The sequence below is a fragment of the Caloenas nicobarica genome, chromosome 2 (genome assembly GCF_036013445.1).
Source record: "Caloenas nicobarica isolate bCalNic1 chromosome 2, bCalNic1.hap1, whole genome shotgun sequence".
NCBI lineage: Eukaryota > Metazoa > Chordata > Aves > Columbiformes > Columbidae > Caloenas > Caloenas nicobarica.
The window spans coordinates 126,493,506-126,515,825 of NC_088246.1; the positions used below are offsets into that span (position 1 = coordinate 126,493,506).

General features: G+C 38.6%; 1 protein-coding gene across 2 annotated transcripts in view; it reads left to right on the forward strand.

Moving 5' to 3' along the window:
* The window catches only part of RAB2A (RAB2A, member RAS oncogene family), a 43,240-nt gene that overhangs the window by 502 nt on the left and 20,418 nt on the right, over window positions 1-22,320 (forward strand). For both annotated transcript variants that reach the window (XM_065628191.1, XM_065628190.1), the window contains exons 3-4: window positions 10,000-10,071; window positions 14,243-14,310. In XM_065628191.1, coding sequence (XP_065484263.1) covers window positions 10,000-10,071; window positions 14,243-14,310 — 140 coding nt within the window. The remainder of the gene's footprint in view (window positions 1-9,999; window positions 10,072-14,242; window positions 14,311-22,320) is intronic.

A 22,320-nucleotide genomic window follows, 5' to 3' on the forward strand; every position in this document is an offset into this window, starting at 1 on the left:
AGCGGGGGGCGGGCGGAGCGGGGAGCTGGGCCTGGCTCTCCGCTCCCATTTCCGCAGTGCTGGCGTCGTCGACGTGGTGGCTCTGCGCGAAGAGGCGGCTCCCCCCGCCTCTGCGCTGGGCCCCGCCCGGGCCCTCGGCCTGCCTCTCGGCAGCTCTGCGCCCGGCGGCCTCGGGCCCTGCACCAGGCCTGGAAGCCCGACAGCCGCCTGCGGGCCTGGCTGACAGGCCGCGGGGCAAGTCGGGCTGTCTCACGCCCCTGCCTGCGGCATCTGAGCGGGGCGGGGGGAAGGGAGAAGGCGCTGTCACTGCGAAACTTGTGGCTGGGTAGTGCCCCTTGTTTGCATCCCCACAGCAGTGAGGCCTGAGAGGTGCTGCATGGCATCCCGCTGTTTTGTGGTGAAGCCAAGGCTACTCCTGTGAGGTGCCTTCAGCTCAGGCCACAAGGATGCCCTTTCCAGCCCCAGCTGGAGGTGCTATAGCAAAGTTTGCCAAGATATGCTGTCAAAGGAAAATTAAAATCCGTGGCTCTTTCCTTCTAATCTACAGGGACTATTTAAAATTATTTTCTGACTAGCTTTCCCAGATGCTTCAGGTTGCTTCTGTGGTCTCTTCCCTTCCTCACCCATTTACTTGCCACTTTTTAGAAACTTGCTCTATTCTATTTGTCATTGGCTGCTGTGTGACAAATAATAATGCTTATGAATGCTGCAGGCATAACCACGTGCTGATAGGAACTACTCTTTGCAGCCCCTTTGCCAATATATTCTAAGCTTCCTCAGCATAGCATGGGCATGAGTAGCATACTTTCATCAAACTATTCTCAGAACAAGGTAACTTAACATAGATAACTACTGTGCCTATGCATTGTGCATATTTCTTGTTGTTTTCCTCATACCTGAATAAATGCCTTCTATAATAAGTCTGATGACACAGCTGTCATTTTACATTCTATTCATGGATACTTGCATAATTGTTCTTCATACCTATAAACAAAAATATTTGTTGCTAGAATGTAATGATACACTACGGTTGTATTACATATGACGTTGTTAAATACACTGGATGCAACTGCTATGTGATTTTATCTTTTTTTTTAAACCTACATTTAAAGTCTGAAAGCTTTTTTAAATTACTGTAGTAGCAGCTGTATTACAAATGTATGTTAAGAAGTATATCACAGCTATAGTGACCATGTTGGAAGCATTAGGCTGTAGATGATAAGTGCAAATTCTGATTTTTCTTGAGTATTTAGGTGAGTGGCGATTCATTAAACTAGGGGACAGGAGATTGCCTGGGCAGATTCAGGAGAAGTAAGAAGGCGTTTGTCTGCCCAGGGGGATGCAGAATGGTAGTGCAGAATTCAGAATGATAGTGTTTCAGAACAGGTGTCTAATTCTGGTGTATGTCTCTAACTATGATCGTTAAAGTGGTATAGATGGCGGAAAGCAATTAGTTTGGTACATTGATCCTATATTGATTAAAATTTTACAGTCAAATATCCTCAGCATAATGGTATGTGTTGCACTTTGGCATTTCATTTCCTTGAAATGTGAAATACAGAATGTATGTGTGTCACTTCTGAAGTTGTTTAAGCTGCTTAAGAGCCAGATTGGGGAAGAGCGAGATAGAGAAGGGAATCACAGAGAGGAAAACAGTTTGCAAGTTTGGGTTTGGGTTTTTTTGTTTGTTTGTTTTTAAATTCCTGTGGCTTTTATTCAGCGTTGCTACAGGAAGCTAATTAAGAATACTGCAGCAGTCGTTCTTGAAGTAAATTAAATATGCCGATGGTGGTAAGTTGGTTTTGCTTTTATTTAGATCTCCTATGAGCCTTTTAAATATTCCAATATAGCTAGTACTGAAGAGCCAATTTATGTTGTGCACAGTTGTTCGTTGCCAAAATGACTTTGGTGGTTTAGGTCTTTCTACTGTTCCTCAGATGAAGGCAGCTGAACTCACAGCTCTGCCGATGGAGACTAAGAGTGGGTTGGGACTGTCCTGTTCAATTCCAGTGGCTATCCGCCACAGTATTCCAACCATTGAGGATATGCCAGTGGCCTTGCAGGCCATGTGATTTTTCATAGGGATCAAGAAATTTGTCTCTGGGATTTGATTTAAAGTCTTTGGAAATGGATCAGCTGCCTGGTGACTCAGCAATTAGTTGTAAACAAACTGTAGGAGAAAAGTAAGACAGCATCAGCTGAAGACAGATGTTAACATTTAGCTCCTCTTCATTTTCACTACTACAAAACAAAGTGGGTTATGTGAGCCATGAGCAAACCAACGAAAAAACCCTGCAGTTATACAAGACACCTGCGTGTGTCTTCTCTGAATTGTGATTTCCACATGCTTTCATCTGCTTAAACACAGGAATTTAGTATGATCTCAGTCTCTTAAAATGACAGCCACAGAAACTGCCTGTGCAAGGCTGCTTTTTGCTCAACAGCTTTTTTCCCCTTGCATTGCTTGCTTCATTGGTCATCGACATTCAGTGACTTTCTTTCGCTAGTACTTCAGGTACAGTAGCTTTATGAACACGGGATTGATTCTATTCTGGTTGTTACTTTTTAATATTTTTTTTTAAAAAAAGGTGGTGTGGTTTTTTTTCCCTATGTGGTCAGATCTCTTTTCACATCTGGTTAGTTTTCTATTATGGTGGCGACCTGAAATGGCATGGCTGTCTTTCAGGTACCAAACAACACTGTCTAAGTCTGCATAATTTTTACATTGTATCAGTAGCACAGTTGCCGTACAATTTCAGGGAGTCGGTATTTTTAAGAGAAAAATGCAAGTATTATGGAATACTGACTGCTGTGAGAGTTAACCAGGAAAAATCTTTTGATCTGGATAGTTCCAAAACATTGTAGGAGTTCGCACATGCATTTAGAAGCATAGGTGGTGCATTCAGCTTAGGGCTCTGAGACCTTTGTTTTGGTGGTTGATAGTATCAGTTTAATTTTGATTGCTGGTAAGAGTTGTTGTGTTCCTTACACATCTACTTTTGGCCACCAGTTGAGACGGACTTTGTTCTGAGCCAGGGTGAATACTCTTAGCACACAAGTATTGCCTGTTTTTGCAGTTGGTGACTGAAAGTCTGTCATTTTTTTCTGAAAAGTTTTCTTGTCTGATGGTGAAATCTTCTTTTCTGCTTAAATGTTTTTCTTACCAGCAGTGTACCACATGGGAGTAAACTGGGAACGATATGTGAGATTTCTATAACGACTAGAGCTGTTTGGTTTTTGGTTTGTGTTGGTTTTTTTTTTTGTTTGGTTTTGTTTTGTGGTTTTTGTTGCTGTTGTATTTTGTGGATTTTTTCCCAGAATATTTAACATGCATTAAACAGTATTTTCTTATATTAGAGTATGTTTACTAGATTCTACCAGAGAATGCTACTGAACTGTAGCATGCCTGAAATACTATTTTTGCAATGGTCAGATTTCTTGCCACCAGCATAACTTGTCAGTTGTATCCCATCTAAATGTCTCTTCGTGATCAGTGTTGCTGCATAATCCATGAGCAGGTCTGTCTTCTGCTTTTCTTGAACATGTTAGTTCAGCAACTCTCAGAGCTTCTTGCATAGTGAACTTCCAGTTGCCTTTTAATTTCAGCAAATAGTTGCTGGTTATAAACCAACAATATATCAAAGTTGTTCTTAATAGGAGAAGATGATGAGAGAAAGTATAATTGCTTGATCTAATTTTCCTTACTCTCTAGAGTAAGCTGTCTAGTCACCCACTTCACTTGTCTAGGAGGTTCTCAAATGTTGAAATTAAGCAATTGAATTGGCTTTATTTTTCAGTCCTCCTTGTGAAATGTTTCTAGCATCAGTTCACTTTGTTCTGGAACAGCAGCTGTTATTAGCTAGCAATGTGCCTGACCAGACCCTCTTGCCCTTATTTTCTACGAGTATGTAACAATACTTCATAACTAAACAGGTTTTCATCTCACTAGAGCTGTTGTTAACACCCGTAGTTTCAGAACCTGTTCATACTGAAAACCAGAGTAATGATCTGAACTATTTATATCTTGCTTTGAGACCATTTCAATGATACTTTGATCCCTAAAAGAGCAGATACTAGGTGTTGCATGCATACCTCTTCTAAGAAGTTAACTAAAAATAACAAACTCTAGGTAGATGCCCATACAAATGGTTTCATGAAACTATTACTCTATGCCCTCATACTAATTCTAACCTTTAGTTTAAAAAAGTCCTTCCTCCAACCTTGACTAAAACCATTTTATTATGAATGGCTGGCAGATTTTTAAGTCTCCTGTGATCATCCAGGACATGAAGACATTTTCTACAGGCTCATGTAGTTTAATTTTGCTTGGAAAGATTTTTTATTTATTTATTTTTAAAATCTGCAGAGTTAGCTGTTGACTAGTGCCATACTAAATGAAATGTGATAAAGGTGAACAGCTCCTCTCAGTTTGTAGGTCTGCACTAATTTTTATGTAGAAAGGAAAACTTACATCATTGGCTTCAGATACACTGTTGTAAATAATGTACAGCAATGTTTATTAAGTATTGAAGCTGAATCATCTTTGAAAAGTGTGTTAAAGCCATTTTTATGACTACTTTTCCCAAACTTATAGTCATCATGAAGGATTTTGGAGGTTATTTTTCTTCACTTCTTGTCCATGCTGTAATTGATATGTCCCTTTGCTCTGTAACCGGCAGTTTGGAATTTTGTAGTTTGTCCTTCCTATTAATTTAAATAAAATGTTCCCATTTGGTGACAGAGTTGTGACTAATAGTTAACTGGCTGAAAAGATGTTAAGAAAAATCTTCGTTTTAGTTTAATGTGTCATTACTGCGTCACAGGCCTAACCATAATATTGCACTTTGCTGAATTGCATAAAGATGCCATGGTTGGAGGGGAAGGAGAGAGGGAATGAGCTGTGATGAGAGAAGGGCTTACAAAACATCAGAAGCTGTGCAGACCACTAGAAAGAACTAGAAGTTCATAAGCCAGGTTAGAGAGATATATCTTGTGACATTTGTACTATTTAATTACCCGTTTTAAATCTGAGTTGGTTTTAAAATCTGTGTTATTTGAGACTTGTCCATTGTTTGAGACTGTCCTTAGCCTATTTAAAGATTCTTTGTTTGTTTTCTAAAGGGAGGTAAGAGAACAGGAAGCTTGTTTCAGTTCAGTTGGTATTAGGGCTTTGGTTTCTTGGGCCTCCAAGTTGACATAGTTGATTACAGGTAAAAGGACGAAGGCTTGCTCCCCTTGCATTGTGGTGACTTTGATAGTCTACCATGACCTGAATCAACCTGCTAATGCAGTAGAAAGCTACCTACTTTTGGGGTTAACTTCTTACTTGGTGGCTGAATCAGCTGAGTTGGCCTGGGGAAGTGCTTTCCAAGGTCTGGCATATTTTCAAGGGAGCAAACTGGACCTAGGATGATCAGTGAGAGCAAGATACCATAGGGGGAGTAATTCTTAATCTCCATGTGTGGTGAGCTGATTGATCTCTCTGTCTTGTGAAGAAACAACAATAAAAATACAGTTATGTGAAATGGCTGAGTTAATCCAATGTTTATCTGCTAACAAAATGGGTGGACCTGGTTGACACTCCTTGTCTTGGCTGTGAACTCCTGCTTCATAGCTGTCAGCATCAGCACTTGTCTGATCCTTCAGCGAGTCAGTTCAGCTCACGAAGATGCTTTAAAAAACAATACTAAATAAATAGCAGGTATGGTCAGTAAAGTGTAAGAGCTATTCTGAGGAAGGAGGTGGCACTGTGTGGGTAGGAGTGAGGCAACTAGCAGATTAAGTAAAGATATTTGTCTTCAAGATTCACTTTCAATACCCAGATTGGGATCACTACTACTGCAGTTATTTTCTTCTGCCACCTTTCTTTGGCTACAGTGGTGCTTATGTGAACAAGTAAGGAAATTATTGTAGCCCCTTTGCCCCCCCCTTTTTGAGGCATTTCTAGTTTTGAGCTAGATCAGCTTTTTAAGACAGACAAACATCAGTGGAGGGAACAAGACTGTAGCAGTTGATGAGATTGGTTTAAATTGTTGTGGAGCCTTTTCTTTTGGCTGTAATCTGATGGTAGATGAGTTTCATCTAGTGATAGGAAAAGCCTGAAAGTTTTCCTCATGTTGACAGTAGTGCACCTCTGACTGCCACTGACAACTGAACTTTCTTTGCCCTATTCATGGGGGGGTGACAGGAGCTGGAAGGGGAAAAGGAAGAAAGTCAGCTTTCTTAGCAAAGGCCATTTAACTGGCTCAGCTATATCATCACCACTGCTGTGGTTCCAAAGCTGCTTTTTCAGTTGTCGTGAGTGCATCCTGCTACTAAAAAGAACAACCCTTCCCTTTGCCATATATTTTGTAGCCCTAGTCTCATGCACATACTAGTGTTTTGGGTGACTGTAGTTTTATGCAGGATCCATTTCTTGGTTTAGCTCACTGCATAACTGTATGAGTGAGAAGGGAGTGGTGAGATTTGCCACTGAGCTGTTCTGGCTTGCTGAGCAGTGAAATGAACACTAATGTTGATATAAGGAAGAGAGCTGTTGGGCCAAGGTGGACAAAGCTCTGGCAACCCTTTGTCTAGGGAAATCGGCTGCAGAGCAGAACCCAGATAAAGCGGAAGCTGTTGAAGGAGGCAGAGGAATTTGGATAATCAACTCAGGCTGATACTTTGGAATTCAGAGCCAGAAGGTAAAACTATTGTAGCACAAGTTTCGCTTCCCATCATTGGGTATTAAGAAGTGATGAAGGGATGGATCCTAGAACAGGCACTTGCAAAGAAGCATGCTGCTCCCCTATGAGCACATAACCCATTGTTTTAATTTGTTCCTAAGCAAGAGCTTTTGTTTACTGTGTTTGTTGGTGAGGTGTATCCAAGCTCTGCTCATTTCTTGGTTAAAGATACGGGGTTTTTTTTTTCCTCTGGGGCTGGCATATCTGAAGCTATATTAAACTAATTGTGGCAGTAAAATGGAGAGTGAGTTAATAAATAACTGAATCTGTCCCTTTTGTATCTTACAATTGACTCTCGTAAGATGTACTCAACTACTTTCTCCAGAGTATCTGCCTCATTTCAGGTATAAGATTTGCAGTGCTAAGTGAACGAGAAATGTGGTAAACAGCCCATTTGCTCTTAGAGTTAACCAGTGCAGTGACTTTAAACCATTTGTATGCCGTGGAATTAGCTACCAATGCAGCTGTTAATTGATCTTTGCAGCATCTGTTTATGTCACAAGATGGTAAACTGCTCAGGAGTTCATATACAGGTCCTGTTCCCAATACAGGTTCCTGGCCATGTTTGTGATAGCACAGTCTGCTCAGGCTGTGGAAGTGAATGGGCCATAAGCTATTTTCACAGAACTTCCTGGTTACAAACTTGCAGTGTCTTAAAACTGTAAAATTAAAATGAAGTATTACTATTAAATGTAGGCAATAAAATATTGATAAGTACTATCTAAAAGTGATTGTAACCTAAACTTCACAGGCACTGCAGCTTTGTTTGCAACTTTTTGAACCTCTTTTTCAGTCAACAACAGTACAAAACTTAAGGACTTCCAGATGTTTTTTTGCTGGAAGGTTCTGGTAGCAGGAATGGCACTAGACAGGAACTAGTTATTTCTTGTGGTTTTTTCTGTGAACCCATCAGTCTGCAATCTGCTATGAAAAGGCCTGCTACATTGAAGTAAGTAGAAGTGCAGTCATCTTGTGCCAGTTTGAGACAGAGCTTGCATCAAAGGAGCTGTGCTTATCTGTCGTCTTTGCTGTGCTGATGCGAGTGCGTGCTTGTTCTCCTGAACCAAGCTGGTCACCAACCATACAAAAAGAAGAAATATCAGATTGACACTTAAGAACTGGTACTGGGACACCTAATTAAGTGTCACTTCGGTTATGTTTTGAAATATTTTTCTAGTAGTTTAACATTTTTGCAGAAATGTTGGATAGTTTTGAGGTTCTGGCTCATCCAATGATACTGAAATCACTTTGTAAGGTAAATGGTGAAAAGTATTCTACATTCTATTTCTGGTGTGAATTATAGGTTTGGGGTTTTTTTGTAAGTGGGATGGTGATTATGTTCTGTGACAGGGTAGCCATATTTTCTTGGTGATATCAAAGTTATCTGTATATGTAAACTGTGTTCTGTGAGTAGAAGAATTTTTAATAATTTTAAGGTTCCTTAGAGATTTGTGTTCTCTGGTCTTACAGCTCCAATACTCTGCCTGTCCTTTTCCCCTGTTTCTTTCCTACCTCCAGTGTTCTCTCCCATTCCTCATACACTAATTTTGTTGGTTAAAGTCTACACTTGTTTCCAAGTTGCTTGTGTTCTGACAGCTTGCTATCGTAAGCCAGAGGAGCTACAGAAGAGAGATCTGTTAAGGCCAATGCTGCAAACTTTGCCTTGGGCTGTCATTCCGTGCCACTATAAGCTGTTGATCTGCTGGCTGCTGCATTTCTCTTCTCTCATTTGAACTCTCATGCTTCTCTGACCCTGCATTGAGCCATTTCTTTTGCTTTGTCACTCTTCTTGTCAGGTTAGTGTGCTAACCCAGCAGACAACTGAAATGGCTTAGTCAGATGAGTTCTGAAGCAATATGGAGAAGGGAGCACGAACATGCTGTAGGGAAGAGAGTAGGGACAGCAGCACCGACAACTGGCTTAGGCTACTGGAATTGCTGCATTGCTTGGGATATTAAGCTCAGTCTCATCAATTTGTCACAAATACTTCTGTGAGAAAATAAATGCAAGTCTTCTATTCCTGTTAGATTTCATTGAAACTGGCCACTGTGCTTAGCTTTTAAGACCAAAGTGACAGGTGGGCAATGATTATGATTGTATAGACTTTGCTTTTTAAACCATACTAAAAAACTTGGAGAATGCTGAGTTTAGTAGAAGAAAGATCAATGTCACTGTATGCAAACCTCTGGTATGCATCTCTTATGTCTTGCAGTGTGGTTCTTTTCCTTTTCCCTTTGTTTGCTGTCTTTCATTACCAGACATGTCACTTCTGATCAGCTGTTGCTGAACCTCTAGTATGTGGCTAAAACAGCCTTATATTCCAGGACAGATAAAGTACAGTGGGAACTTGGATGCCACAGTATTGTATGTTATGTTATATAGTTCAAAGTTTAAATGTGCATAAGCCAAATGTATGACTGTCAAGTTTTAAAAGTCTGAAAATAGGAAATTTGACTGAGCAGAATGGGAAGAATGACCCTTCCAAGTTAAGAGAACAAGGAAAAATAAACTGTAAGAAGTGTTATTTTTACAAACGTAGGTAGTTTGAGTGCTCCTATTGACTGCATTCACTTTTGCTTTTCTGTGATTTCCTGAACAGGAGAAATTGCCCTTTTGCTGAACAGAGTCTATGTAATGTGAAGTAGTTAACCCATTTAGGTCTGAAATCAGGACATCTGAGGGGGACAATGTATATGTTATCTGTCTGTCTGTACCATGAACTCAACTGTTGTCAATTCTGCTTGGACTATTTTTTGGCCTATTGGGAACCAGTGGGCAATAGCACATAGTGGTTGTAAGCAGCCATCTATGTACTGTTGTTTCCTCAGCTGATAAGTTAAGAGATGGGTGGGAGTGAAGTGCTATTGAGCATCCAGTTAGCTTGGAAGAAATCTGAAAGTACTGAAGGGGAAGTAGAAGTAGGGTTGTGAGGAGCAGCAAGACCTGTAGTTACTGTGAAGAGAGGATATGGAATGATACTGTAAAGGTCTGTTAGGAAATTTTTTTTCTGCCTAATTGTAAAGGCAGAACTACTTCTTCTAAAGAATAATTTTTGTTGAATTTTTGAAGATAACTGCTTTGACTTTAATGTTCCTGGAACTTTAAAAGCTCTTCTGTTATGAAGAAGTTACCATTCAAAGTAGATGAAACCTAGTATTTCAAGTTCTAGTAATGAATTTTAAACAATGTATATACCATTTGCTTAAATTAATATTTATTGGTTCTTAACAGTTTTTAAAAATTTGCTTAAAATGTCTTTCTTTTCTTTTTTTAGGTGTTGGGAAATCATGTTTATTGTTACAGTTTACAGATAAGCGGTTTCAACCGGTACACGATCTCACTATTGGTAGGTCTCTTTTGTCTCCCACAATGCTAATGGTTAAGCAGCTAGGGTACCTCAACATGCATTTATGAGTTATTTGTGACGCAGTAATATAGGATTTGTGCTGTATTGAAGTAGCAGTGAATCTCTAGCTGATGAATATTCGTTAGCTGATAAAGCCAAGTGGAGATCTTTTTTCTTATTGGGAAGGTACAATCTGAAACGATTTTTAAAAAATCATGTCTATAGTATCTCAACTGTCTCTTCAGAAAAGCTAGAAACTGGACATGGAAACAGAATTGGCCAAGCTTGAAGTGCGTTGATGGTGATGCAAATGGCAGATTTTTCACTAGGAAACAGAATATTAGCCTAGCCACACAACCTTGAAGACAAGTTACAGATAAACTAAAGCAAAGTTAACCTTAAAGATGAATAAACGCATTTACAATTTGGGAAGACTTAACTTCTGCATAGAGAAGGATTGAAGTATATTCACTGGAAGGGACAGGAGTTTTTCTTCCTGAATTGTCAATTGTATGTGGACCATTTGTTAAGTGTGATTTAATATTTATACTAGGAGAAATGAATACATATTGACAGAATACATTGCGTCTGATCTAACTACAGTAAATGATACAAATTTTTGTTTATCTTTCCACACAAAATATGAAGAATAGTGTGGGAATAAATTCTTTTGTAGGCAAGCTTAGTCTTCAGATCAGTTTCCATGTTAAGCGTAACACATGCTAGCCTCTGATAAGGTTGCAGAACCTTTGAACTTCTTGATGTTATTTCAAGGAACCTATCATCTCTAATCATGATGAGCCTTGCACAAAATGTATCCCTGGTCTCTATTTTTAGTTTGTGCCCTGGAATAGGTAGGCTTCCTGTGTTTAGGGGTACTGAAATAGATGCTTGAAATATAAACAAATATTCTTCATGTAACAGAAGGTATCAGGTGGTTTGGTTATGGCTCCCCTTTGCTTCCCTTTCTCTCTTGACAGTCCTCCCACACCTTAGTGTGGCTGTCTAATATAATTCAAATTCTTGGGCTAATGTCAGTTTTCAAATATTGCTGAGGTCTTGGCAGCAGACGGGCTAGCTGAATAAAGAGCCCAAGTTCCTTAGGGAGGCATGAGTTATAGTCATCTTTTCTTCTTCAGGCCTGCCAAATATATGACACTTATACCTTTGGCAGCCCTGTCACATCAGCAAACTGATGGGCTATGGGAAACAGCTTCACCTTAGCAGGGTGGCTGTAGTGCCAGTTCTTTGCCTGGCTTATAGCTAGCTGAAATCTGGGAGTAGAAACTGAAGCTAGTGGAATGAGGAGGTGAACCTAGATAGCAACGTAAAGAGGGGTGTAGGAGCAGAACATGGGAAGATGCTTGAAAAGGGGAAGAAGGGGCATAGGCTGGAAGCAGCCTCCTTTCACTTAAGTGATAGGGCATGTGTGTGTTTTGGCCAGAATTCTTCTCCCAAGTACCCAAATGGATTTAGGAAGACAGAGATAAATAAAGAACATGAGTTCAGAGTCATGGGAGCGCCCATCCAGGGCGAGATGGGATGGGTCGATGTTACATAATACGCTTACAACTGATGTTGTTAAAACTCCTGACAACCCATAGATTGAATAAAAAGGCCTAACTTTTTTCAATATAATACAATGATTTTGGCCTGTGGGAGTGCAGATTCTATTCCTGCTGTGAGCAGCTCAGGAGAGGAGAAGGAAAACTGAAACTGGACATGTGGAAAAAGGCATTTCATCTAGAGATGTGCAAAATTCAGCCCCAAGTCTTAGTATACCTAGCCTAAAGTGTTATCTCTAAGATTTAAAAAATTCATAGAGGAACTTCACCTCTAATGAAAACAAGAGGGGGAAACAAAAAAGGAATACATAGAAGCAGGTATTTTTCTGTCTTTGAGCTATGTTCAGAATTCTGCATAATTGTAATAGCGTACTCTAAAAGAGCTTACAGTGCAGCTATCTCAGTTTAATTTTCATTTGGGTACTGAAGTATGTGTTCTTAACAGAAATGAAGGAGAGAGGGAGAAGCTGCATGATGCACTTGGGAGGGGGCAAAAAAAAACCCTAAACCAAACAAACCACCAAACACACACACAAAAACCCAACCAAAACAAAAAAAAACCACAAAAAACCTCCACAACATTTGTAAGTAGATATGGGTGACGAAAACCCACTGTAAATACTCTGGTTTTCGTATTGCCCTTAGGACATGCCCTTACTGCAAACCTGAACAGCTTTTATTCCTTCTTTAGGAGAACAAACTTTGCATTGAACTGTGTGTGTTGTTTCAAATTCAGAATTTTCTCTCAGCAGATATTTCGATGGAACAGGATAAATATTCTTGTAATTTTTCTTAGGGGTTGTGTTTAGAAACTAAACATCGAGGATGATTGCTGGATTTCAGTTGGCAGCTCTATATCTGCACTTTGAGACAAGGAATACCTGTAGTGTTGACACTTGTAGTAGTCCAGGGGCCTTCCTCTGGCTTTGCAGTCTATTTCAGAGCATTGCCATTCACCTGCTGCTTCTTTTCTGCCCCTCCCCCTACATTCTTTCTACTTGTTTGCATCCACTTACTGCAAGTTATTTGGATGCTGAAGAGAGCACAGTGTTCTTTGGCCCAGGTCTTTTATTTGGCTCCGATATCCTGTGTTGGGGAGAGTAGTTCCTCCCTGTCCCCTTCCCCAAAAGTCATTCTCCAGAAAGCAATGCTGCCTCCCTAAATATTTTAAACAAGCTTTTGAAGAGACACTGGGAATGTTTAAAATCAGGGCACATTAGTGGAAGACTTTAGTCTGAATCTAGACAGTTACCAGTTTTAGACAAAACTCATGCTACCAGATTTTATTTTTTCTGAAGTAATGGATATATGGAGCATTGATTAATGGAAACTTGATGTCTTTTGTTATGGTTTAATCCCATCCAGCAACTAAGCACCACACAGCCTCTTGTTCATTCCCCCACAGTGGAATGGGGGAGAGAATCAGAAGAGTAAAAGTGAGAAAGCCACGGGTTGAGATAAAGACAGTTTAATAGGCAAAGCAAAAGCCATGCACAAGCAAAGCAAAACAAGGAATTCCTTCACTACTTCTCATGGACAGGCAGGTGTTTGGCCATCTCCAGGAAAGCCGGGCTCCATCATATGTAATGATTACTTGGGAAGGCACACACCATCACTCCGAATGTCTCCCCTTTTCTTCTTCTTCCCTCAGCTTTACTTCTGAGCATGATGTCATATAGTGTGGAATATCTCTTTGGTTGGTTGGAATCAGCGTTCCAACTGTGCCTCCTCCCGACTTTGTACCTGGCACGGCATGAGAAGCTGAAAAGTCCTTGGCTGCTACGTAACAACTAAAACATTGATATATTATCAACATTCTTCTCATACTAATTTCAAAACACAGCACCACACCAACTGCCAAGACACGTTTAAATATGTCCACTATCTCTAAGCATTTGTCAGACTTTAACTACTGTAGTAACAGCCTCATTTTATGCTTCACTTACTGTTAATGGACTTAAAATTGCTTTAAAAGACAGTACAAAAGGCTGGATTTTTCCACTGAAGAAATTACTTTTGTTTGTTTGAAACACTAATTTTTTTCCCTTGGTTATTAAGTTTGATCTTTTAACTAGGTAGTTTTGGAAGTGCTTTTTTCATAAAGGCAGATGAGTTTTAATTAATACAGTAATGAAATTTATCTTGTTGAAGATGACATTTGTATGCTCACTTAATAGAATATTTTGTCGATAAATAATTGTAGGTTTCATTTTGTCTAAACTGACTTCGGCAATCTAGCATTGGCAGAGTGTTAAAATAACTGTGATGCTTCAATTTCCTGTTTGCATTCAGATTGACATGTTCTTCTCCGTCTTGATCTAGAACTACTAAATCGTTTGGTAAACTTTGTAGGAAATACCTCCTTCACACTTTCTCTAGTTAATGCATTTTTAAAGCACTTGGAAATTAATAGCTTTCTTCCTTCTAGTAAGCTTTCCAGCTCTTCCAAGCAGCTGGAAAATTAACTAAAAGCAGATTGTGAAAGAGGTTATTTCTTACAAATACAATGTTGAATTAACGTAAACTTACATTCTTGCTTTCATAGTACTTCACATTCTTCTTTCCGAGATATGTTAATAATGTAATCTTTTGTAAAATCTATTCAGGTGTAGAATTTGGGGCTCGAATGATAACTATTGATGGAAAACAGATAAAGCTTCAGATATGGGATACGGTAAGTAATAAATCATATAAATTATTTAAACATGTGGCTCTACTATCTTTCCCTTTGTTCTGATTAAGCTCTCTATTATCAGCACCTGTGTCAGGCTACATACTCTGTCTTGTAGCTTTCTTTGGTTTCTATGAAGATTAAAATTTTGCTAAAATTTCCTCTTGTGGTGTGATGTATTCTTATAACAGTGCAAATTTCTGCTGTTTGCACTATAACTTTACTTCCTCAAGTAAGTTTATCAGATTTGCAAAACTGGAATTTGCGCTGCTTCACTTTTTGTGAAAGTTGTCTTTATTAATAAGAATTTAGATTTCTCTAAATAATCTTTCTCTGTATTCATGCAAGATCTGGTTAACATAACATCCTATTACGAAATCGTGATGTGTGGCTTAAATTGTGAATTCTCTGGAGGAAATGTTTGCATTTCCATGTAGAAGAAAAGTCATAGCTCACTGTTTCCATAGAAGAAATCTTAAGAACTCAAGTTCACTATAATAATAAAGATAGTAGATACTTCAGACAATGAAGAAGGGATTGGTGAAAGCCTAAAGTTTTGAAAAGCCTACTAAAAACCAGACTTTGCTTTTTGAGGAGGTTCAGGTTAAGAATATGCATTAGCAAAGTCAGCTGTTTTCTTCTTGTCAGTCACTTTACCATAGAGCTGTCAGCCTTGGTGTCTACACATGTGATGCAAGGGCTTAAAGATGCCCATGCTGATAGCTCTGTCTTTTAAATGCCCTTGACTCTTCCCTAAGGCAGGGCTGTCTGTTTCCTTTTCCAAAGAGCATTTTAGGATACCTTTAGAACCTGACAGATATGAGCTATAGCCTCATGTGTGTGCTCTTTTTAGTATAGCAAATCAATGAAGGGAGATGCATTCATATATGCATGCCTACATACATGTATGTGTATATTAAAATGTAAACAAATACAATATTTTAGCTAACTTAGTACGTAAGATCCAAAGTGCCTTACTTATTTTACAATTTTGTCACTTGAAGTGGTATCTAACACCTGTGCCTCCTTGGAAGTTCTCCATGAAAATGTATAGAAGAATATGGTCAGATTGTGCTTACTTTAGACTTTGTCTGTCTTGGCATTTTTGCTATTATGGCTGTCGATTGCTGACTACCAAGGTGGCTGATAATTTTTAAGTTTAATAGACAGGCAAATCTCTGCCTAAACAGTAGCTTCAGAAGCAGAATTTAGTACATAGTGTCACTACATGAGAATATATCTACATTGGTCCTTGTTTCCTAAAATTTAGAGAGATTCTCTGTAGACAAAATTACTAATTTTGCTACCAATGCAGTCACTGTCTTTCATTGACTTTCAAACATTGTTAATGTGCTATTATCTGTTCCTTGGATACAAGTGAACTTCACCAATTTTTGAGTAGATTGTGTTTTTCTTAGTGCCTCTGACTCGGTAGCTCTTTGTAGTCTTTTTGGTTTCTTGAATGCTTGCCAAGTGTCCAGTAGTCAAATTTCAATTGAATTGCTTTTGATTATAACTTAAAAACTGTTTGGGGGCAGGGATTTTATCTGGCTAACTTCTTAACTTCATCATACATAAATTAAAAATATTCATTAATAGCTTTCATATACTAAGTAGATTGTACACTTGTAGTTAATAATTCGCAAATTGTAAGCAATGAATGACTTGGTTTATTGGCCATAGTTAAAATTTTAACTGTATGCGATCTTATTTTTAAAACACAGGATATTTCTATTGTAATCCAAGTTTGGCTTGTAAGCATATCTAAATTCCACTGTCTCAGTTCTGATATTGGCTGCAAAGGTGTTGAAGAAATATGATGAAGTAATTGTCAAGAGATGTTTTACTTAAGGTGTTAAGGTACACAAAGATGTCCCTAGTGACCAAGGTTACCATGTCTGTATTGTGTATCTGCATTAAGCACTTCCCCAGTTTCTTTTTCTGTTAGCAAAAACTGCTAGCTGTTACTGGTGCTATCTCTGTATTTATTAAGCTGCAAAAAATTATGTTTGGTATGATAGAGTTCATTACAGCTATGGTTAAGGAAACACAAGAAGCATTTATGTTTTCAGTTGGTGCTTACTGAGTCACCACACCAGCACTTCTCTGGTTTAGTGTTAGCCTTACCTACCTGCTTTTAATCCATCACTGAACAGAAGTGTCTTGAGCAGAGACATAGGAAGTGGAGAACTGGGTAAAATTTGTTTTGGCTGGTTAACAGTGAGCAAGGACTTGCTTTCTTAAGCGAGTCAGATGCTTTGATTCAGATTTTTCTGGCCAGATATTTCTGTGCCGTGACGCTCAGTTTGTGTTGTCTTCACCAGATCACTGCAGCTGCAATGAAAGGTATATCTTAATAGTGGGAATATGTGGAACTTGCAGCGTACCTCACTACAGGAGTATGTCATAACTTACAGGGGCAGCTGAAGCCAACAGTGTTGCATGTCTGTGAGATACGTTTGTGTGCTTTTCTTGTATCGTAATTTGATAACATTTGACTTTTTCATTAGCTTCTTAGTTTGTATCAGGACTGTTACAGAAGTTTGCTCTGATAACGGCAGTCAGGTTTTCATGTGGGAGTATGCAAACCTAATTCCTTTCTGATGAGGCTGAACTGGCAGATATGTTCAAGGAATGCCCATTAGAAATTGTAGTCCAGTATTTGGTTCTGTGAACTGGTAGTCTAGTAAAACCAGTCTGATGAGGGAAAGAAAACAAACAAACAAAACCCCAAACAAAACAAACAAACAAAAAAACCACCACAAAACAAAAAAAAGCCCACAACAAAACAAAAAAAAGAACACCACCACCCCCCCCCCAAAAAAAAAAAAATCACAAAACCAACAACCAAAAAAACCCCAAACCCCACATTCCATGAAAGATACACAGTGTGGCTCTTGCATATTTGGTGTAAGGTGTTGCAGTCTCAGCTCTGCTGCTGGTTGTGTGTCTACAGCAGCAAATAGTGTGTCATGTTCTCTCCCAGCTGCAGGCTACTCCTGAGCTCCCCACTGCTGGGCTCTGTGGGCTTGCTGCTCTGTGTGCTGTGGCAAAGAAAATTTTTAAGTCTGAGGCTCCTTGGGTTTCACTTTTCTGATGCCTTTAGGTCAGTCAAAGGGAGTGCAGGTATTAGACCAAATTGTTCATTTGTCTTGTCTGTCATGAGTCTCTAGCTTATTTCCTTTCCTTAGTAATGGCTTTCAATAGTTGGGTGGACTAAGAAATACTTTTGTCAAAACTAGTTACTTGCTAATTGCCTGCTATGAAAAGTTAAGCTGCTCTTTTGTGGAAGTGTGGTGTTTGAGCTAGTGTTACTTGCAAAAATAACTTTTAGGAAATTAGAAGTGGTTTAGACAAGCTGGTAAGGATCAACATGACCGTTCTGGGAGATATTAAGCTTTGAGTTTAAATAAGCTGTGTAGATGAGGTGGTTTGTTTTGTGGCAGTGTAACACTGAAAAATATTAAAATTGTTTCTCCTCAGAAACACTTCATGGTTGTAGAGAGATACTGGGCTTGTTACCAGGCTGAGTCAGTAGCCTTCATTTTGTTGTTGAGGAGAATGTTCTGTATCATATTGACTGTTACTAACAAGTCATTGTTGATGAGTAAAAATAAGCAGCAGTTGAAAGAGGGAATTTCAGTTCTTTCAAGACACTGTAGGGGGAAAGATCAGTGATGATACTAAGTAATACTACTTATGTTCTCTAAGTTAAATTGCTATAAATGAGAATTTTTCCTGTGTATTTAAATACAATAATTTTAATAACTATTTCTACATCATTTCATGGAAATCTGTGATCAAAAAAGTTTATATTTATTTATTAGTTTTCCGTAACACCTTAGTCTTGCTTAGACTAAAACTAGTCTTGCTTAGACTAAGACTAAATATCTGAAATCATGTTTTCTATGAGCTAATTTCATGTAATTCCTTGGTTTCTATACAAGTGAGCCTCCTAATTAAATTGACAGTGTTTTCTAGCCATTGAGAGCTTGCACAAAGAAGCACATTTGTGCAAGACAGAAGGCATAATTGTTGAAGCCATGTCTTGTTTCCTTAAAACCACGGTGTGATTTATCCATTCACTTTCAGATATTCTGAATATACTAATCCTTCTTGGAAATTCAGTCATTTTTTATGTATTTTTAAATGTTTTGGATCTAGTGAAACCAAATAAAGTTCCCTTAAGTCATTAAATGAATATTTGTATCATAGTGATATTGGCAAGTGCTAGGATGTAGCACTTGCCCCTGAGAGTTCTTTAGTAATTGTCTACTTCATGATATTTTCTATTTGCTTTGGTAGTCAGAGCATATTTTTTATGTTCATGGGCAGTTGGTGATTTCTTCTACTGAATTTTTTACTAATTTGACTCTTTAGCCATTGTACCTGCAAGAATGTGGCTACATCTTACAGCTGAAGTTGTGATGACTCGATGCTCATGGCCTGTGTTTTACTGCTTTGAAGTAACATCAGGAACTTGCAGAGGATCTGTTTAGGTTCCTGAAACTAGTTCCGTCGTCAGTTCACAGACTGTATTTGCTGCTATGCAGGAGCATTAACTTATTTCTGGATTAATAGATTAGGGGAGGAATTTGTCCATTTAATAGCTATTCCTGTTGCAGTTTGTGTAATAGGACTGTCATCTGAATTTCAGTGACAGTTGCTAAGTTGTTCACATCCCTGATGGCACTTTAGCAAGCTAAGATAACTCAAGACACCTTCTGACTTAATGTTTACAAACCTTTGTCTGTCATGTGCTTAAATGTATTGGGTCATTGAAATACTACATTATTGGTATTTTATTTTCTGACTGGTTATAGATGTCAGTTTATCTGTGGCTTTTTACAATAATAGAGCAAGCTCTTTCTTAGGATAAGGCCTTAGATGGAAGGAGGACAAATCAATTCCTCTTGTCCATAGTGGAGCTCCCATTTTAGTGAGGGTAGCTACTTAAAACCTAACGGTTTCTAATATATTTAGAACCTGAAATAAATCATAAGAGTACTTCTAATAATGAAGGGCTGAAGATCTCTGTTTCTGTGATGTTTTGGGAACTGCTTTGGATCTCTAAATGACATGCATTCAACATCATCAGAAGAAAAGGCATATGTACAAGTGATCTGTATTTAGATATATGTACAGTTTCACCCTTCAGGATCTTCGGTCCTTTGGAAATTTCAGTTCTTATTAGGAAGCTGACAGGGTTATTCTGAAGCAACACGTAACTTGGCTGAATCCTCCACATAAATTCTGACGCTTTCTTAAATTGTTATGTCGTCTTCTTCATAAGCGTCTTTAGTTCTGTTCTTGTTCGGGAATGTCTTTGCTGCAAAGGTGCGTGTTTGTGGTTTTGGGTGGGTGGGTTTTTGTTTGGTTGGGGTTTTTTTAATTTTTGTACAATTTTTGTGCCTATTCTTTGTACTACATGCTAGTAAAGCACCTTAAAATTATTTTTATTCTGAAGACATGATTGCAAGAAGGATTAATGCCTTTGTATAAACAAGTTGCCGTGTGACTAAAAGGCTGTTTATTTGTTTATAACTTTCAAAACTATATTCAAAGATACATATTGCTCTTCTGTCTTTCTGGAACATTTTGTTCCACGGATCAAATTTGTAGAGTAGTTCCTAACGGGCAGTTGTCACAGGCAGTGTGGCACTTGTGTGAGCTGGTTGTTTCTTAATTGTCTTTCTAGTCTTTTAAACAGCTTATGAAAGTGTAAATGAGTTTAAATGAGTAATAATTCCTAATGTGAATGAGGTGTTCTGTCACTGGGTTTGATGGTACCATACATGTATGCCACTTTTAAAAGTGAGGGAGTCTAGAGCTAGCAGCTATGGTGCGTTGTGGTTTCTCATTTGTCATGTGGATGTATGCTATAAATGTTCCTCCTAATAAAAACCGTTAGTCAGCTTGGATGTTGAAGACCTGCTGGGAGGTACTTGGATAACTTTGTCCTTAGAGAAACTCTTCAAATTCTTCAGTATTGAGAAGACAGAATTCAGTAAAATGTAAGGACTGTTTTCTAGGGAGATGTGCTGATGTTTATCCTGTTTCATTATCTACTACTTTTGTACTGCATCATCTTTTTTTTTTTTTCCCTCAGTTTATAGATTCAAAAATTAAGGAACTTGCAAGGAACGCTTCTTGATAGCAAAGACTTACCTGCACATTTTGCGACTGACTGCTATGTGACTATACCACACACTTGGAAATGACACTGAGATTTCCTATAGGAACAGTAACTCTTGCAGCCTTTTCTCAAATGTGCTACAGATATTGCATCAGTGGTAACACAGTTACATAGCTTAAATGTTCCTGAAAACTTTGGTGCAGGCCCTAAAGCTCTGTGTGTCTTAGTGACCTAAGGTGATGATGATGCTTCATGGTCTGCTTACATCATTATTTTGAAATTGTATTTTGGTCTTCTGTGTATACTGTGGTATATTTAGAGGAGCGCATGGGACATTTGTCCATGCAGTTCTACAGTTCAAGCAGGGATGAAGATTTCTGTACCATTCTGAAGACTTGGAACTCCTAGAACTATGGTTATATAAGTCTCTCATATCAGACAGCTTGTTATTATAAACTAATATGATATGAATTGTAAAAGCTTACAGTCCAGAAAATGGCCAAAAAGAATGTTACTTAGAACTTAAAACGTCACTTGTTTATCAGAGGCCCACATTTTTTCATGGTCAGAGCTGAAGAGAGAGGATGCATGTTAGGCATGTTCAGTATGCATTTATTGGTTCCCGCAGGCAGCCTTCTCCGAGCTGGAGTTCATAAATGTGAAATAGCTGTTGTGGTCTATCTATTACCGAAAAGATCTTCCATCTTCCTGTTTCCACTGTAGTGTAACTCTGAAAGTGGGTATAACCAGAGGTTACCTCAGAGCAAAGGCTTGTGTTGCCTGTACTAGATGTAATATGGCCTTGGGAAATACCCCATTTAACATTCATTTAGTGGCTACTGCCATTACTGTTTCCTCGCCGCCCCACCGAGCACTGGCATAGGTCACCCAGGGAGGGTGTAGAGTCTCCATCCTTGGAGATATTCAAAATCTGTCTGTACACGGGCCTGTGTAACTGGCTCTGGGTCACCCTGCTTGAACCAGGGAGTTGGAACAGGTGCTCTCCAGAGGTGTCTTTCCACCTCAGCCATTCTGTGCTTCTATGAAAAAATGCTTTTTAATATGGAAGACAAAAAAAAAAAATTGCTGGATTTTGGAGGATCATGGAAGGGATGGTAAGAACAATGTTAATTTTGCTTAAGAGAAAGGGTTTTTCTGTGGTGTCAAAGCTGGTTTTAATTTATACTGAGCTTCCATACTGCTGCTTCTGTCTGTTGCTCCTTGCAGCAAGTAGCTAAACTTGGGTTGGTCCTACTCTGCAAGACTGACAAAGTACAATTATAACACATGTATTTAAAAAAAAAAAATGCTTTTGGCTAATAGCCTACACACTTTTGTTTTTGTCTACTTTGAAATAGCTTGTTCCCCTTTAGGGGGGGAAAAAAAAAGCCAAGGGGGTGCAGAGCGCAAATTGTCAGATGAAAAATGCTTAAAGTAACGATACTAAAAAAAAAAAAAAACCAAGCTGTGGATTATATTCTACATGCCTAGCCCTGCTATGTTGACCTTCTAGATCTCTCCTTTAGAATTATACTGTTAAAATAGTAAATGATAGAAGATATTTCTTATTTTATATATTATATAAATATATAAGTGTAAATATAAAAGTTTGTGGTTTTTTTTACAGAAACTCAGTTTTCTTCTGTTTAGAATGAAAGGGAATTCAGTTTGTGTTGTCTGTTGGTATATGTTAGCGGAAATTCAGGAATTCATTATTGCTGTATGGAAGATTGTATCTTTGAAGAAGGGGTAACATTTTCTACCTTTTTCCTAGCCTTTCCTTCAGGAAGCAATGATATTTAAATTTAATCATGGGCAAGTGAGACACAATTTAAAATGTTACAGTATTTTAAGGACTTAGATACCAAACTTTTGTG